The sequence below is a fragment of the Macaca fascicularis genome, chromosome 4 (assembly GCF_037993035.2).
Source record: "Macaca fascicularis isolate 582-1 chromosome 4, T2T-MFA8v1.1".
Taxonomy (NCBI): Eukaryota; Metazoa; Chordata; class Mammalia; order Primates; family Cercopithecidae; genus Macaca; species Macaca fascicularis.
In genome coordinates, this window is record NC_088378.1 from 138,053,853 (window position 1) to 138,073,036 (window position 19,184).

At 54.2% G+C, this 19,184-nt stretch overlaps 1 protein-coding gene across 7 annotated transcripts in view; it reads right to left on the reverse strand.

The window, feature by feature from the left end:
- ITPR3 (inositol 1,4,5-trisphosphate receptor type 3) overlaps window positions 1–18,581 on the reverse strand; it is a 76,828-nt gene extending 58,247 nt beyond the window's left edge. For 4 of the 7 annotated variants that reach the window (XR_006697521.3, XR_012433898.1, XM_005553283.5 and 1 more), the window contains exon 1: window positions 18,203–18,581. Coding sequence is in view for 5 of the 7 variants with exons in the window: in XM_005553283.5 (XP_005553340.2) it covers window positions 18,203–18,291 (89 nt within the window). In the remaining 2 variants the exon portion in view is untranslated. Of the gene's footprint in view, window positions 1–4,751; window positions 4,872–18,202 lie in introns of those variants that run through there. The other 3 variants (XM_065544142.2, XM_045390706.3, XM_065544143.2) reach the window with 3 other exon arrangements.
- Window positions 18,582–19,184: the final 603 nt, after the last annotated feature.

Genomic DNA, 19,184 nt, shown 5'->3' on the forward strand with positions numbered 1-19,184 from the left:
AGAAGGTCTTTTCTGTTTTCTTTTTCGAGACGGAGTCTCACTCTGTCGACCAGGCTGGAGAGCGGTAGCGTGTTCTCGTCTCACTGCAACCTCTGCCCCCCGGGTTCAAGCGATTCTCCTGCCTCAGTCTAATGAGTAGCTGGGATTACAGGCACCCACCACCACGCCTGGCTAATTTTTGTATTTTTAGTAGAGACAGGGTTTCACCATCTCTTGGCCAGGCTGGTCTCAAACTCCTGACCTCATGATCCACCCGCCACAGCCTCCCAAGTGCTGGGATTACAGGTGTGAGCCACCACGCCCAGCCTAACAAGATCTTTTGTGATCTGACCTCTACTTACTCCCTAGCTAGCCTCACTATTTCCTTGCCCCAACTCTACTAAACCTCCAGTTGAACCCAAGGTCCCCGGAGCTCTCATCTCTCCAGAGGCAGTCCTGGCAGCCAGCAATGCCTTAATATTCACTGCACCCTGGCCCCATGAAGCCACAGACCCAGCAAAACTCCATCCTTCCACCCTCAGCTCCGGTCTCCTACTCTGCAAAGCCTTCCTTGGCCAGTGCCTGTGGGCCTCCCTCCTTCATGTTCCGGCACCTGGTCCTGGCAGCGTCTCTCCCCACTTCTTGACTTGCTGTGTCTACGTGTGAGTTCCTTGAGAACGGAGCCCCTATGTGTTTTCTTTGGAATGATTAACACCTCGCACAATGCAAAGTGTTACGATAGAATAAGAAATATATATTTGGTCTTCATCCCGGTTCCTGGCTAGAGCTCCTAAAGCCCTTGTAACTTCCTAAGTGATAAGGGCAAGAAGAGTTACAACGTTGAGATTTTTGCATCCAGTTCCTGAAATAGATCGGAAGCAATAAAGATGAAATGGCATAAATTTTGTTCATTCCAAGCCTCTTTCAACCACACTTGGTTTTATGTTAATGAGGTGACTTTTGGAAATCCCCTGAGGATGGGGCTCCCAGGGGAATAACCACGTAACTTGAGGGTTCCCATTTTCAGCCTCACCCCCATCACGACCTCCTCCTGGAAGGAGAGAGCTGCTGAAAGTTAGGTTAACCACCAATGGCCAATGGTTTAATCAATCATGCCTATGTGGCCGGGCGCAGTGGCTCATGCCTGTAATCCCAGCACTTTGGGAGGCCGAGGCGGGTGAATCATGAAGTCAGGAGTCCAAGACCAGCCTGACCAACATGGTGAAATACAATGTTGTATTTCATCTCTACTAAAAATACAAAAATTAGCTGGGCATGGTGGCACGTGCCTGTAATCCTAGCTACACAGGAGGCTGAGGCAGGAGAATCACTTGAACCCGGGAGGCAGAGGTTGCAGTGACCCAAAAACACACCTGCACTTCAGCCTGGGCGAAAGAGCAAGACTCTGTCTCAACAAAAACAAAACAAAACAAAACAAAAAACATGCCTATGTAAGGCAGCCTCTGTAAAAACCCAAAAGGGGCCAGGCACCAGTGGCTCACACCTGTAATCCTAGCACTTTGGGAGGTCGAGGCAGGTTAGTCATCTGAGGTCAGGAGTTCGAGACCAACCTGGCCAACATGGCGAAACCCCGTCTCTACTAAAAATAAATAAATGAATAAATAAAAATTAGCTGGGTATGGTGGTACACGCCTGTAACCCCAGCTACTCGGGAGGCTGAGGCAAGAGAATCACTTGAACCCGGGAGGCAGAGGTTGCAGTGAGCCGAGATCAAGCCAATGCACTCCAGCCTGGGCAACAGAGTAAAACTCCGTCTAAAAAAAAAAAAAAAAAAAGTTAGCTGGGTATGGTGGCACACACCTCTAACCCCAGCTACTCAGGAGGCTGATGCAGGAGAATTGCTTGAACCCGGGAGGCAGAGGTTGCAGTGAGCTGAGATGGAGCCACTGCACTCCAGCCTGGGCAACAGAGCAAAACTCCGTTAAAACAAACAAACAAACAAACAAAAAACCAGGTTCAGAGAGCTGGGCTGGTGAACACATGGGGGTACTGGGAGGGAGTCACCCCTGGAGAGAGCCTGGAAGCTCTGTATGTCCTGCTCCATATTAATCTCTTCCATCTGGTTGTCTTTCTGAGTTCTGTGAGCCATTCTAGCAAATTATTAAACATAAAGAGGAGGTTGTGGGAACCCCTGATTTACGGCTGTTTGGTCAGAAGCACCAGAGGCCCAGACTTGCGACTGGTGCCTGAGATGACATTAGTCTTGGGGGACTGAGCTTTCCACCTGTGGAATCTGACACTCACTCCAGGTAGATAGTGTCAGAATTGAATTGAACTGGAGGACATCCAGGTGGTATCCCCAGAGTCTGTCTCCTTTCCTCTCCCCGCCTCCAGCACCTGCTTAGTCCCTGGCCCTCTTCCCTTCTCCATCTGCACTCGCATCGTTGGGCATCCTGACCACACTCATGAACTTAAAAGCACCTCCAATACATTCACTGAGAACTCCCGCATTCACCTCCCACGAACTCCAGCCTCGGAGATCTAACTGCCTAGTCCACATCTCTACTCGGATATCCACAGGCATCGCAAACGCAGCCTATGCAAGCTGAGCTCCTGGCCTCCCACTGGAACATGCTCCTCCAGATGTCCCCCCCATCTCAGTTGATGGCAACTCCATCCTTCCACCTGCTTGGTCCAAAAACCTTGGACCTCGGCCGGGCGCGGTGGCTCAAGCCTGTAATCCCAGCACTTTGGGAGGCCGAGATGGGCGGATCACGAGGTCAGGAGATCGAGACCATCCTGGCTAACACGGTGAAACCCCGTCTCTACTAAGAAATACAAAAAATAGCCGGGCGAGGTGGCAGCGCCTGTAGTCCCAGCTACTCGGGAGGCTGAGGCCGGAGAATGGCGTGAACCCGGGGAGGCGGAGCTTGCAGTGAGCTGAGATCCGGCCACTGCATTCCAGCCTGGGCGACAGAGCGAGACTCCGTCTCAAAAAAAAAAAAAAAAAAAAAACCTTGGACCTTTCCTTGGCTCCTCCCTTCCACTCACACCTCACACCTAACCTGTCAGGAAATCCTGTGGGCTGCATCTTCAAAATACACAGTCAGGTACAGAATTGGACCTCTTCTTGTCACTTTCAACACCACATTGTCCAGGCTCCCACCAGCTCTCACCTGGATTTCAGTAACTACCTCCTCATTGGTCTCCTGGGTTCCCCCTTCACTCCCTTCAGCGTATTTCCCACACAGAAGCAGGGGGATCTCTTTAATTTTTTATTTTTTTGAGACGGAGTCTTACTCTGTCACCCAGGCTGGAGTGCAGTAGCGTGATCTTGGCTCACTGCAACCTCCGCCTCCAAGGTTCAAGCAGTTCTCCTGCCTCAGCTTCCCAAGTAGCTGGGATTACAGGCGCCTGCCACCATGCCCAGCAAATTTTTTTTTTCATAGAGACGGGGTTTCACCATCTTGGCCAGGCTGGTCTCGAACTCCTGACCTCAAATGATCCGCCTGCATCGGCCTCCCAAAGTGCTGGGATTTCAGGCATGAGCCACCGCACCCAGCCAGGGGATCCCTTTAAAAGGTAAGTCAAATCAGGCCAGCACTCCACTCAGAACCCTCCAGAAGCAACCATCTCAGAATAAAACCAAAGAACTTACATGGCCTGAAAGACCCACATGGTTCACCCCCTCACCTCTCTGATTGCATCTCCTCCCCATCCCCCTTCCCCTCACCCTCTGCTCCAGCCCTGGAGCCCCCTCCAGGCTCCTCAAAGCCCTGAGGGGACTGGGCACTGGCTTTTTCCTCTGCCCAGAACACTCTACCTCCAGGATCCTCACCTCCTTCAGATCTGGGCTCAAACAAGCCTGTTCCCATGGAGACCCCCTCTCCCATTTTTATTAAAAATTGCAAACTGCTTCCTGCCACACTCGGTATGCCCCTCCCTGTGTAATTGTTATCCACAGCCTTTATCACCACCTGGATGGCTAGCTAGTTTACTTATTTTGTTTACTATCCCTTACCCTGACCCCATGGAATGTAAGTTCTGTGAGGGCACAGACGTGTCTGTTTTGCCCCCTGCCGTATCCTCAGCACCCAGACCACTGCCTGGTGCAGAGAGGGCACACACAAAATGCATACCGAGTTAATTAATTCGTTTTACTAGCTGTGCAGTAAAGTACACAAGAAGCAAAAGACAAGGTCCCTGCCTCAGGGAATTTAAAATCTCATTGGGAAGACAAATCACATACTCAGAAGATAAATAATAAAAAGAATATGTATTAGAGCCAACTGGTGGTACCAGCCGTGGGTTTTGTCCGAATTCAGGGAAGGGAGAGATCACTGCTTGGCCAATCAGAGAAGGTATGGGAGAAGCAGGAGCTGCTCAGAGCCTTGAATAATTCATAGAATTTCCTGTGAGATATTAGTGAATCAGATTTGCTGGTTGTCTCTTAACAAAGCCCTGAAGGGAGGGGACACAGGATGGATGAATTTTGATGGTGAGAGGAAGAAAGCATTGACCAGGGGTGATGGAGCCACAGGGCAGCATCGAAGTTGTGCAGCTGAAGAGAGGCTGGCGGCAGTCCCTGCCGCCTCCATCTTGACCAGCACACAGGGCCTTGTAGAGGGGGGAAGAGGAAGAGGCCGCAGAGTCCCCCTCCTCAGAGGGTCCCTGTCTGAGGAAAAAACCCATCCTAATCCCTGACCCCTCCACGCCTCTCCTGGGAACTCCTTGTCTGGGTCACACATGCAGGAAAGACACGCAAATTCGGGGGCCAAAGTGTTTTTCCTCACCCCTCTGGGCAAGCCCACCTGGTCATTACGTGGATGTCCATCTGTCCGAGCTTGCGCTGGCACAGCTTCTGAGACACAGCTTCTGAAGCCCCACTTCTCCAACTCAGCCGCTCCCCATCCCAGGGCCCGGCAGTCCACAAAGCAAGGAGTGCAAACAGACGCCACTTAGAGAAGGGAGGGACCGGTCAGGAGGGAAGCACGGACTCCGGAGGGGAATTCAAACAAGGTTGGGAAGGAAAACATCCCAGATGTGCAGCTGAGCGACGAGAATTGTCTGTGGAAGGGACTGGAGCAGAGAAGCAAGCCCTGGGCAGGGCTACGGAAAGCAGGGCGGGTCGGTCAGGAGTGAGGACTTGGGAAGCAGGAGATGGAACCTTGGGCATTTTCTCCTGGGTCCGCCAGGACCAGCAAAACAGGCATCATCTGGGAATGCTAGGCTCCTTTCTGTGTCCCCCAAGAACCTCCAAGGGGTGGCACCTTGCCACCTTGCCTTCCTTGTTTTATTCTCCAGCTAGTGTTTAGCGCAGCCCCCACCTGGTGTGTGTAAATAAAGAAGCTGGCCCTGGGCAGATGTTTGCAGGGTCCCACAGTGCCCCCAAGCGCCCCTCACCCGTGTCTCTGTGCAAACTCATTAGGCCTGAGGGATCCCATGAAGGTGATCTCCGGCGACAGCGGGGCGGGAGGGGACGGGAGGGAGCGTCGAGTGAAGTCATTAACAGATAAGCAAGAAAGCTCTTATCAGATGAGCTGTCGGGAGACCTGGGGCCAGAGGGAGGCCCGAGGGCCGGGACACAAGTTAGGTAAGTTTGGATGGAGAGGGACCTTCACCGGGCGAGGCCAAGACCTCTCCATCGCCGCGTGGTGGGGGCGGTTCTGGGTCCGCGCGGCGCGGGAGAGCTTGGCCCTGGCCCCGCCCCGCGCCCGCCCCGCCCCGCCCCGCCCCCCGGTGCTCTGGCCCCGCCCCCAGCCTGGCCCAGCCCGCGAGCTCCCGGCGCCTTGCCCCGGCCCCGCCCCCGCCCCCGCGGCAAAGCGAAACTCGCCGCCCCACGTGCAGCCTTCTCCCCCGACGCGCCGCAGCTGCCAAGGGAGGGCCAGCGCGGCCTCGCCCCGGCCTGCCTCCGACTGGGGGCCGCTGCCAGGACCCCGCGCCTCCGCCAGACGCGCCCGGGGGCGGGGCGGGTGATGTGCCGCTTCGCCCGCGCTTTCCTGCTCTCCCTGGCTAGTCTGCCCGCGTAGGGCGGCCCCGGGGGACCCCTCCCCACCTGCTGGCACCGACGTCGCTGGCCTTAGCGCCCCACCCCGACTCTTCCTTATGGCGGGCACCTGTGTTTATCAAACTAGCCGGACCACAGGTGCCCTGCTGAGTGCGCACCTGGCGCTGAAACCAGAGCCCGCGCTCTACAGGGGAAAGTGGCCGTGTCGCTTCACCCCTCTCTCCCCAAAGCCTCCCCACAAGGTCCCTCCACCCACAGGCCCCGCAAAAGGCCTGTTTCCACCCTCTACCAGCCCACCGATCTCACTGTCCAGACTCTACTAGGATGACACCCCATCCCACTCCTGCCATCTCAAGGCCAAGCTGAGGCTCCCGCGTGGTTCGCCCACCTACGCCCACCACCGACATCGCCCCTCATCTAGAGGCCGGTGGTACCCCAGCCAAGATCACAGAAAAGCTGCCCCTCCATCGGGCGACTCTATAGTTTATCAATCGTTTTTACATCCAGTATCTCATTGTGTTCTTACCACAGTCCAGTGTGAGACCCACAGAGTGGATGGAACCCCTGAGCCACACAGCTGGTCAGAGAATGGCACAGACACAACCCAGGTCTCCATCTACTCAACAAACCTCACTACGCGCCTACTATGTGCTGGGTGTGGTCCCCACCCTCCGGGATCTCCTGCGACCATGCTGAGTGCGGAGGACAGGAGCCCTGTCTACACCTGTGTGTCCCCTTCTCCCCTCCATTCAGGACCACCCCAGCAGAGGCTCAGGAGCCCAGAGGACAGTCCCTACAGTGCGCCTTCCATCCACTGGGAGGCACAAGACCAGTCTGAATAGCAGAAGGAGCCAGAGGGCTACAAGGAAAGGGTCCTGGCTGGAGGCCTGTGGGCAGGCAGGGCTGTTCTGGGTCCTCTGGAGAGGAGCTGGTTGACAGCTTGCTCTAGGGTTGGAGGAGTGCATAGTCCCTGAAATGCCCACGGGGTCTACACCCCAAGACCTTGATCTGAGGTAGGAGAGGAACACAGCTGCATCCCATTCTACCCCATTCCACCCAGTGTGGACTTTGAAATCCAGGTGGGCTCCAAGGGAAAGGCAGCAGGGCGGGTCAGTGCTGTCTGGAAAGATTAGATAAGGAGGAGGAAGGGAGCTAAATAGAAGTGGGGCAGGTGACTATCAAGGAGCCTGACTCAAAACCTGCACCTACCAGCTTGGCCACCATCAGAGCACCATGGGAGGGGGAATGACAGATTGGGAGAATGACAGACTGGGGAAATCCCTGCAGGACCGTGAACAACCCCCCTCCCCCATTCAGCTGTGGATGAGAAAACTGTCCCTGGGGCATGGAGGAGAAACTGATCAGCCCAGGTCACACAAGTTAACGAACAGCAAGTTCCAGATCCCAGGTCTTCTGGCTCCCAGCCCCAGACACTGGCTGTGGGCGGAGGATTACCCGGTGCGAGGCAAGAAATTGAAGGCACAAACTGTTTCAGTATAATAAGGAAAAGAGTTAGAATAAGAATAGTCATAAGACAAATTAGATATAGAGATGATCATGGACAATTAGTAATCATTATTATAAACATTATTAATCTTCAGCTTTTAATATTACTCTTTGTTGCATTACTAATACAACCTAGGAATAACCAGCGGGTATAGGGTCAGGTGCTGAAGGGACATTGTGAGAAGTGATCTAGAAGGCAAGAGGTGAGCCTTCTGTCACGTCTGCATAAGGGCCGCTTGAGGGCTCCTTGGTCAAGCAGTAACGCCAGTGTCTGGGAAGGCACCCGTTACTTAGCAGACCATGAAAGGGAGTCTCCTTTCTTTGGAGGAGTTAGGGAACACTCTGCTCCACCAGCTTCTTGTGGAAGGCTGGATATTATCCAGGTCTGCCCGCAGTCATCCAGAGGCCTAAACCCCTCCCTGTGGTGCTGTGCTTCAGTGGTCACACTCCTTGTCCACTTTCATGCTCCTCCCGTACTCCTGGTTCCTCTTTGAAGATCGTAGTAGATAGCAGTAGAAGGAATAGTGAAAGTCTTAAAGTCTTTAATCTTTCTTATAAGTGCAGAGAAGAAAACGCTGACATATGCTGCCTTCCCTCTCTGCTTCAGCTACCTAAAAGGGAAGGGCCTCCTATCCTGTAATCACATGACTTGCTTCACCTTGTCAATCACTCAGAAGATTCACCCTCCTTACCCTGCCCCCTTGTCTTGGATACAGTAAATATCAGCGAGCCCAGTCGTTCGGGGCCACTACTGGTCTCCGCGTCTTGATGGTAGTGGTCCCCTGGGCCCAGCTGTTTTCTCTTTATCTCTTTGTCTTGTTCCTTTATTACAGTCTCTCGTCTCCGCACACACGGGGAGAACACTAGCTAAGCCCCGTAGGGCTGGACTCTACAACTGGCCACCACTCCACAGATGCAGGCCAGCCCCAAGGACGCCACTCTAACAGCAGGCACTGTCAGAACACTGGGATGGGCTGGTGGTGGGTGGAAAGCCTGGGGAGGCCCTTTCTCCAGATAGCCAAAGTCACACCTACTAGGCGGAATGTTAAGAGAGGAACCCGGATTCACTGGTTGGGGCTTCTGGCTCATCAGAGAAAAGAAATTAACTCCTGCATCCCTGCAAAAGCAACCATTTCCTTTGCCTCTACATATCTTTACCAAGAATCCACCCTGTGCCAACAAGGGGCCAGGCAGTATATGGAACATATGGAATTTAAAAACAAGTACAACTAAAGCCTTCAGAAAGCTTAAAGTCTAGAAAGGACAATAAGCCACACACGCAGAGAACCCCAACAATAGTCTCTCCAGGAAGAATGGAGATAGCAAGAACAACTAAACTTGGCCCAGTAGAAATGAAGGTCGAGGCCAGTGTCCCAGCCTGCCTCTGCCACAGGCCTGGGTTTCTGGCTGTCAGCGTCAGGCAGGCTCTCTGACAAGTCCTGGGGTCTCTACAGCGGTGCTGGGTGCATGGGAGGACATATCAGTAAGGCCAAGGAGAAGAAAAACAGGGATCAGGAGACCAAAGGGAAAGCTGGGAAGAGAGGGAGAAAAGGTGCAACCATGGGCCACCAGCCAGCCCTTGCCTCATATATTTGGCCTGCCAACCCCAGGCTTGTCTCCCACTCTCCATAACCCAGAACTGGATTCTCAGTCTTTCTCACTTGACAGAGTAACTGAGGCTGTAGGACCCTCAGCAGGGCAGACCTTCAGGCCAGCTCGCCCTGCCTCCAAACCTCTGCAGAGCTCTCTGGGACACAAAGCAACAAAGGCAGCTCTGACAAATCAATCCAGAAAGTGAAGCAGCCTACACCACAACCCCGCCTTGCCAGAAAATCGGTGTTCATGGTGGAAAAGGAGATGGGGGCAGGGCGCTGTTTTAGATTAAAGGAAACTGAAGAGGCATAAGAAAATGTAACACGAGGACCTTGACAGGATCTCCGTGGGTTTTTTTTTTAGACGGAGTCGTCTCACTCTGTTGCCAGGCTGGAGTGCAGTGGTGCGATCTCGGCTCATTGAAGCTTCTCCCTTCTGAGTTCTAGTGATTCCTGCCTCAGCCTCCAGAGTAGCTGGGATTACCAGTGCCAGCCACCACACCCAGCTAATTTTTGTATTTTTAGTAGAGACGGGTTTCACCATGTTGGGCAGGCTGGTCTTGAACTCCTGACCTCAGGTGATCCACCCACCTCAGCCTCCCAAAGTGTTGGGATTACACGCGTGAGCCACCACGCCGGGCCTGACCATTGGTTTCTTTAAATCAGGATCCTAGGCCGGGTGCAGTGTAATCCCATGCCTGTAATCCCAGCTCTTTGGGAGGCCGAGGCAGGCGGAACACGAGGTCAAGAAATCGAGACCATCCTGGCCAACATGGTGAAACTCCGTCTCTACTATATAAATACAAGAATTAGCTGGGCATGGTGGTGCGTGCCTGTGGTCTCAGCTTCCGCTTGAGCTCAGGAGTTCAAGGTTACAGTGAACTCTGATCATACCACTAAGGACAATGGGCACATCTGACTATGGATTGGGTCCTGAATGCTATTAGGAAACTGTTGTTTTTTTTTTTTTGAGACGGAGTCTCGCTCTGTTGCCCAGGCTGGAGTGCAGTGGCGCAATCTCGGCTCACTGCAAGCTCCACCTCACGGGTTCACGCCATTCTCCTGCCTCAGCCTCCCGAGTAGCTGGGACTACAGGCGCCCGCCACCTTGTCCGGCTAGTTTTTTGTATTTTTAGTAGAGACGAGGTTTCACTGTGTGAGCCGGGATGGGATGGTCTCGATCTCCTGACCTCGTGATCCGCCCGCCTCGGCCTCCCAAAGTGCTGGGATTACAGGCGTGAGCCACTGCGCCCGGCGGAAACTATTAATTCATGTGATCACAGCACTGTAGTTACATAGGAATGTATAATAAAATATTTAGAAGTGAAAAAGATGCAATGTTTATCATAAAATACTTCAGCAAAAAATACATGTATCAAATGTGACCACTGTAAACAATGATTAAGTCTAGGTGGTAAGCAAATTAGTGTTCTAAATGGTTCTCGCTACTTTTCCTGAATTATATTTATGCCTCAGGCTGTGAGAGCATACATAAAGGCCATAGCCACCATAAGTAAGTGACCTGTAAAGTCTACCCACTGCCATGATCATCATCATCATCTTTGAGACACAGACTTAATTCTCCCTCCCATTACCTATATCACCCCCATCATCTATTTCTAGACTCATGCTGGAGAAAGGGCTCTCCTGCACTGTGCAGGAAGGGCTAATGGCTGGCTGGCTGAGTGACGGGAAGAGCAATTTGTTAACCAAATATGCACAGGTGTCTGCCTCAAGCACCTGCAGCTGCTCCTGGACTGAGATTTGTGTTCACAACCCCTTCTGGCTCTGCCCACCTGCTGGCCAAAAAAACATACCACTCTGATCATTTTACTTCCTCACTGAAGCCTCTGCAGTGAGTTTCTCCTGACTGCCTCCCCAAGTGGAAATCCCTCTGTAATGTGGCTCCACCCAGTTCCATCCCCAGCCCACACCCTGGACTCACTGTGTTGTGAACGCCCAGCCTTATTTCTGCACCCACAATTTTTCTCACAGTCCCTAGCCTGAAAGGCCGGGTAACCTTCTCTCCTCAGTCCCCTGCCGCGTGACTCCAAGCTCTCTAAGCCAGGGGTCCTGACTGCAGGGAATTGTGACTACAGGTACAAATGCTGGGTGCCGTTGGCACCTTTCGCATGTCCAGCCTGACATACCCAAGGGGCTCAGAGCTCACATTCAGAGGCCTGTGATGAACTTAGTAGAGATCTGGGTTCTGCTTTCCTCCTTTCCCAACCCCAGGTTTCCTCCCCTCCACTCACACAGTCCTCACTCCTAGAGAGGGGTACCCCAGCCCCACATGGGGTGAAGTCTAGAGAGCAGGGCTGGGGGTGGACACGCAGGGACCCAGGCATGTGTGCAGAGGTCATCCAAACCCAGAAACCTCCCCACAAGTTGAAAGCAGAAAGCTGGTATGGCCCCACCTAAAACTCAGCATACGTCCCCACCCCCAACCCAAGCCACCGCCCCAATGGGCCAAGCTAGGGAGGGGATGTGGGGTCAGGAATGTAGGGCAGGGCAGAGTGTGAGCAAGTGGCTCCAGCAGGATTCTCTCAGGCCGGCAGGATTCAGGCCAAGGAGCTGGATGCAGCCTGAGGACCTGGAGTCCCAAGGTGGACGTGTGGCACTGGTTCTAGGCTGAGCCAACCCTGCGCCACCCCCTCATCCCTTCTCCATCACATCCTCGCACTGCCTGGGAAGTGCCTGACACCTAATCTTAAGGGCAGAGGCTGGTCTTACTCCCCACATGCTAGTGCAACACTCACACATGACACGAATCGGGTCTGACCCTCTGTGGCACCGAGTTCTGTTCCCATACCCCTCCACCACTACAGAAACACAAAAAGTTAGGGAGCCTAAGAGTTAAAGGTGTACCCTGTCTTTGATCTCCATTTCTGGAAACGTATTACCTGAGAGGATAACTATAACTAGACAAGTGTTCAGGCATGTATGCACTAGGATGTTCAGGGCAAATTGTTCTTAACAGCAAAAATTTACAAACAGCCTGAATGCTGAATACTAGAGCTGCTTAAATAAATTACGGTACAGCATACCATGGCTGTGCAGCCGTAACAATGGTGTGTTGGCATGGGAAAATACAGCTCACTCTACATATATCCAAAAAAGGACGGGGTACAAAGCCATACGTGCAGTTTGATACTGTTTGTAAACGTTCATTTATGAATATAAAAGGCTAGAAGGTCACAGAGAATGTTCATGTAAGCCATAGTGGTATGACAGATCATTTTTTTGAGTTTTTCACATATTCTCCAAAGAATGTATATTTTTTTTAATCTGAAAAATATATATATTTTCCAAAACTGAGTTGCATGGATTAGGCTAAGACCAAGACTCTGCCTTGGGGTACAGAACAGAAGTCTAACATCTCATTCCAGTGAAATCACAATTAAATGAAAGCCAAGCCGGGCGCAGTGGCTCATGCCTGTAATCCTAGCACTTTGGGAGGCCAAGGCAGGCAGATCACCTGAGGTCAGGAGTTCCAGACCAGCTTGACCAACATGGAGAAACCCCATCTCTACTAAAAATACAAAAAAAGTAGCCAGGTATGGTGGCGCATGCCTGTAATCCCAGCTACTCAGGAGGCTGAGGAGGGAGAATCGTTTGAACCCGGGAGGCGGAGGTTGTGGTGAGCTGAGATTGTGCCATTGTACTCTAGCCTGGACAACAAGAGTAAAACTCTCTCCAAAAAAAAAGAAAAGAAAGCCAAAGCAGGTCTGAAATCCACCCAGGGAATGCTGTCAGCAAGGGAAGGGCAGTCCTCCACTCCTGGAATTACATGTGTCTCGGAGACTTAAGGCTCAAAGGGCCCCACTGCACAGAATGGAACAAGCTGGACCTGTGCCTTGATTACCACTGATTCTCCAGTGCCTAAAACAGTGCCTTGCCTAGCACATGGTAGATGCTTAATAAATGTTTGTTGAATGACATTATGAAGTCTGATGAGGGCAAAGAGATGGGCCTTCTGGGCTGAAGGGCAGGTAGACCTAGCAGGCAGGCTTCCTCACAGCCTGTCAGCCTGGGAGGGCCCCCAGATCAGGGATCCAGGCCCTAGGTACTTATTAAAACCACCTGGAGAACTTTTTAAAACTCCAACACCCAGACCCCAGCCCTAGAGATGGTGATTCAATTGTTCTGGTATGGGACTTGGGAGCTGAAATTGTTTTTTTTTTTTTTTAATCCCCAGGCGATTCTCAGGTACACGCAGAGCCCCTTAGAGGATAATGCAGGCCAACAGAAACTCACTCTGAGAAGGCAGGGCCTTGTTCAAAACACCCAGCAATGGCCAGGCACGGCGGCTCATGACTGTAATCCCAGCACTTTGGGAGGCCGAGGAGAGAGGATCACTTGAGCCCAGAAGTTTGAGATTAGCTTGGGCAGCAGAGGGAGACCCTGTCTCTATAGAAAATACAAGAACTACCCAGATGTGGCAGCACATGCCTGTAGTCCCAGCTACTCGGGCGGTTGAGGTGGAAGGATTGTTTGAGCCTAGGAGGTTAAGGCTGCAGTGAGCCCAGACAGCACAACTGCATTCCAGCCTGGGTGACAAAGACCCTATCTCAAACAAAACAAAACGGAAACCACCCAAAAAGTTGGTGACGGAACATGAGACAGACACCCTTCCTGAGAGCTATGCCTCTGAGGTTTCTGACCTAGGGATCCTGAGCCTGGAGACCTGGGGCTTCCTCTATATTTACCCCCATACTTTTTGGGTCCTGACCTCCAGGGAAGTAGGTCAGGCTGGCAGGTAGACAGGGAACCCCATGGGTAAGAGGCAGCGTCCCCTACTCACTATGATTACTCAGCCCTGGGTGATCCAGGTCCAGAGGCCCTGAGAGCTCCAAATGAGGCTCCAAGGCTGAGCCATGGGTGGGCAGAGGCACTGTGACAAATGTTGAAAGCTTAGCTCCAAGACCCAGTTCACCTGCACTCCCCCAGTTTACTGTCTGTGGGTCTGGGGCCACCTCTCCAGGTACTCAAAAGAGATCTTCGCCAGGCACAGTGGCTCACACCTGTAATCCCAACACTTTAGGAGGCCGAGGCGGGCGGATCACCTGAGGTCAGGAGTTTGAGACCAGCCCGACCAACATGGAGAAACCCCGTCTCTACTAAAAATACAAAATTAGCCGGGTGTTGTGGCACATGCATGTAATCCCAACTACTCGGGAGGCTGAGGCAGGAGAATCCCTTGAACTCAGCAGGCGGTGGTTGCGGAGAACCAAGATTGCCCCATTGCACTCCAGCCTGGACAACAACAGCGAAACTCTGTCTCAAAAAAAAAAAAATGAGGTCTTCAAGAGATGACTTGAGATCCTGACGGGTTTACCCTGTGTACCCAAGGCAAGTTCTCCCTAGCCACTGGCCTAAGGCCATATTAAATCATCCACTTTTTGTTGGCCCTGATCAGCTACTCCAGCCCTGGCCTCTGATGCTCCCACCTGTGGTGAAGGATAAAGCAGTGGCATTGGCCTCGCTCTCCTGCCAAAAACAGGCGTGGGCCTGCTTTCCTTTGCCGGCCGGCAGTCTCAACCACTCCTGGATCCACTCCCCAGACTCCTCCCGTCCTTCTCACCCAGAGTTAATGTACAATCTTCACCAGGACCTCTTATTCGCCAGGAGGCTCTAATTGGCCTCCTCCACTTTGCACTGAAGAACTCTGGCCAGAATCTGAAGATTGCCTCTGCCTCCCTCCCTAACCAATGCCCCCTTCCCATCTCCCAGGTGACCTGGCCCATCTGCCCACCAAGGCCACCCCTGCCTTCAACACATTCATTTTTATCCAGCCCTTACTGGGAACCTCCTGAGGCCTACACACTGGGCACTGGGTTAGCCCCGGAATTCAGTCAAATCAGCCTACGGGTTCACAGACATGGGCACCAACGGCCTTGGGAAAAGCAGAGGGGACCAGAGTTAAGAAAGGAGGCAGAAGGATTCTGAGGTGGATGAGGCAGAGAGAGAATCACTTAGAGCAACACCCCTCACACTTTAATGCACCAGTCCCCTGGGGATCTTAATAAAATGCAGATTCTCATTCAGTAGGACTGGGAATGGGGTCTGAGATGCTGCATTTCTGACAAGCTTCCTGGTGACGCTGAAGCTGCTGGACTGATTACTTACAGCACTTACAAATCATTCCTTCTTTGACCTTTAAGTTCCAAGGAAGCAGGAAGCACAGCTCCCTTAATCGCTACCAAGTCCCCAGCACCCAGTACAGTGCCTGTGGACCGGCTAAATATATGAATGGTGTTAATCCTGGCAAGGTGCCCAGCATTCCTGGGCCTACAGGGAAGCCTCCAATGTGAGGAACACCAGAGAGTGGTTTGTACAAAGCAGACAAAGCAGTTCAAAAGCATAGAGGACAAAGGGTTAATTCTGCCCTAGGGGTAGGGAAAGCTGGATTTCTCAAAAGAGGCCACTTTGCATTAAGCCTTAGAGGGTGGGACAGATTTACCCAGGTGGAGACTTGCTGAAGGGCGGGAACAACCCAAGAGCAAAGGTAAAGAGACTGAGAGCACGGGACAGGTTGCAGTTGTGTGGTGCACCTGGAGTTCCAGGTGTGGGAAGGTAAAAAAGCCCCAGAAAAGTATGATGCAGACATGCACAGGCCGATGTTAGAAAGTCACGCTAGGAGGGTGGACGCCCGCTGGTGGAACATCAGGAGATGTTGGAGGTGTTTGCAGGGGGAGGGCACCCTGGCATAGAAGGGCTTTCTAGAGGTCAACAGGATCTGTCCCAGGATCAAGGTAGACTGGAAGAAGCAGTTCCTGGGGCAGGAAGGGCCAAGGTGGGAGGAAGTTATGGAGGTAACAGAGAGAATCCTGGCCGGGCGCGGTGGCTCAAGCCTGTAATCCCAGCACTTTGGGAGGCCAAGGCGGGTGGATCACGAGGTCAGGAGATCGAGACTGTCCTGGCTAACATGGTGAAACCCCGTCTCTACTAAAAATACAAAAAACTAGCCGGGCGTGGTGGCGGGCGCCTGTAGTCTCAGCTACTTGGGAGGCTGAGGCGGGAGAATGGCGTGAACCCGGGAGGCGGAGCTTGCAGTGAGCCGAGATCACGCCACTGCACTCCAGCCTGGGAGACACAGCAAGACTCCGTCTCAAAAAAAAAAAAAAAAAAAAAAACAGAGAGAATCCTTTGTGAGGGAGTGAGGCCTGCACGAGGGTAGGGGAAGCAGCAATAAGACGTTTTCCCTGATTCTGTTAAATCTCACAGGTGCTAGGCAGGGCACAGTGGTTCACACCTATAATCCCAGCACTTTGGAAGGCTGGGGTGGGCGGATTGCTTGAGCTGCGGAGCTGGAGACCAGCCTGGGCAACATGATGAAACCCAGTCTCTACAAAAAAAATACAAAAATTAGCCAGGTGTGGTGATGTGCCTATAGTCCCAGCTAGTTTTGGGGGCTGAGGCAGGAGGATTGCTTGAACCCCAGAGGTCGAGGTTGCAGTAAGCCGAGATTGCATCACTGCATTCTAGCCTGGTGACAAAGTGAGAGCTTGTCTAAAAAAAAAAAAAAAAAAAAAACTCACAGGCGCTTGAAAATCATCACGTGTTTAGCCCCAAGCCAGGCACTAAGCAACAGAGGTGGTCGTTTCCCAAAAGTCCCTGGTGCTCTTCAGACACCAAGAGGGGACTTCCACAATATTTCCCTATGTCCCTCTCAGCCCCCACACCCTCTCCTCCTTCCCTCAGCTTTATCAGAGGTGTTTACTCTGTACCTACTATGGGCAGCCCTGACGTCACTAGCCCTAGTCACTGCTCTCTGGAGGAGGCCTGCACAGATGCTGGCCCAGATGTGGCTCCACCCCCATCCTCTAGGGAGCTGGGAAGAAGTCAGATCTAGTGGAAGTGGGGACAAACAGCCAGGGATTCCACATGTGAAAGGGAGGGCACCAGGAGGGACCTGGATGGTTCTGCGAGAAGGCAAGCAGGGCACGCTGGAATCCCAGGTGAGAACTCCCTGCTGGCAGAGCCAGCCCTCCAATCCCACAATCCATTCCCTTTACACCAAGATGAAAGCTAAACTCCCAGCAACCCTGGGAGAGACCGGTGACCCCTCACCTCCCAGGCTTGGGGTGAGCCGGGCCCTGTCCAGCGTCAGTCCTGAGCTGAGGATGCCAGGTTGTCCTCCAAGGCCACCAGAGAGAAGGCACCACATGGCTGGCTGGTCCCACTGAGTGGGTCAGCAGAGGAGGGTGAGTGTACCCTAGAAGACAGCCACGTGTGGTTGGGAGGATGATACAATTTAACCCAGGCCCCCGGAATGAAAACAGGACAAAGGTAGCAGACCCTGCCCTGGGGCCTGGCTGGAGAAACCACAGTACACTCCCATCCAGCAAATCACCCAGCTGCTCCTCTGAAGATAAACCCTTCTTCTCTGCCTAATTTCTCTGCTGCCCTATCTCTGCTACAGGCCTGGCTCTCTCCAGGGACATGAATTGATTCCCTGTTCATCCAGCCCAGACCCTGGGAGGTGGCGGCCAGAATTAATTAATGTTTGTGAAGTGCTGGAGAGAAGTAGAACCAAGGACCCAAGGGCGCCAGATGACCCGCGCAGGAAATTGAATGGGAGAGGCGGGGAGAAGGGGCAGCTGGCCAGGACCTTGGAGCCTGGAAGGGGAGGGCTGAGAAGACACTCCTACTGAAGCTGGGAAGAACAGGGAGAGAGCTGTGAGGAGAAGGTGCGACCCCTCAAAGGCACCACGGGATCGGTAATAGAGGATTACGGGCTCCAAACTGAGCCTGCCCACCCCCCACAGCTCCGCCCTACCCTCAGAGCCGGGCACGTCCCGGGCCGGCTGCCCTCCCCCAACTCAGCCTCCAGCCACCCACCTGCCCGCCCCCGCGACCACCTGCAAAGGAAGCTTCGGCCCCTCCGCCCCCTCCAAAGGAGTACGCGGGAGGGTAGAGGCTGCGCCGAGGGGGCCGTCTCCTGCCAACTCGAGTAGGGCGCCCGAGTCCTACCTGAGCAAATACTTCACTTCCTTTCTCTAAAAGAAGGAGGCGAGCCGTTCCCCGCTCCTTGAGACTAGGGGGACGTCCAGGCCCTCTGTCAGGGGGCGGTGACGGCTGGACGCACGCAGCTGGCACGAGGGCCCACGGTGCCCCCTCTTTGCCCGTGCCCCTCTGGAGCTCGGCTCACTCACCCCAAAGTGCTGATGAAGCCATTGACGGAGCCCTCGGCGTACAGGGAGACGATGTCCCCGATGTGAAGAAAGCTGGACATTTCACTCATGGCTGCGGCCCTCCGGGGCCCGGGGCGTGAGGGGCGCCTAGGGGCGCGTGGCCAAGCTCAGTGCGGAGGACTGAGGCGTCCGGGGGGCGGCGAGGGGCGCGCCCCCACCTTGGAGCCCGACGCTCGGTGCGGCCGGGGCGGGCTGGCGGCCACGGGAGCCAGGAGGCTGCGCGGCGGGGCCCGGGGTCCGGGTGAGGAGGTGCCCGCGTCTTGGCGCGCCCGCCGCCCGCCCGCCCCGCCCGCCCCGCCCGGCCAGCGCGTACCTGCAGCGTAGAAGGAGCAGGAAGTCTGGGGCCACCACACACATGCAAATCCCGCCCGGGAGGCGGGGAGGCCACACCCCGGCACCCCCCCCCCCCGCCCCGGCAGCCCGCCCGCCGGCACCCATGTGCACCCGCCCGCCTCCCGGCGCCTCGCGCTCCTCGCGCGTCCTGGGCCCGGCCTCCCGGACGCCAAATGCGCCGCCAGCCCTCCTGATCCCCAAAGGCGTCCTGCACGGAAACGGGGAGCCCCCGAGTCTAGGGGGCTTGCGGAACTGCCATCCCTGTGAGGCCCAGGCGTAGTGGGGAGTTCTCCGCCCTCGGGGTTCCCGGACTATCTGCACCCGGGCCCTCGGCTGGCTAAGAGCCAATGCAGGCGCCCGCGGAAGGGGGAGTCCAGCTCTCTCCGGCGGGCGCCACCCCCGAGCCGCTCGCGGAGGACGCGCCCTGGAGCGCCCTGGCCGCGGCCGCCCTGCGGCCACCGCGCGGTCTCCGCGCCCAGCTGAGAGCAGGCTAGCGCCCAGAGGCGCGCTCATCCCTTTGCAGAGCAAATTCGGGATTAATTATTCTCAACGTGGAAAGTCTTTTCATTGCACAATAGAAAGTGCTCAGGCTTGGAGGGGAAATGAAGCA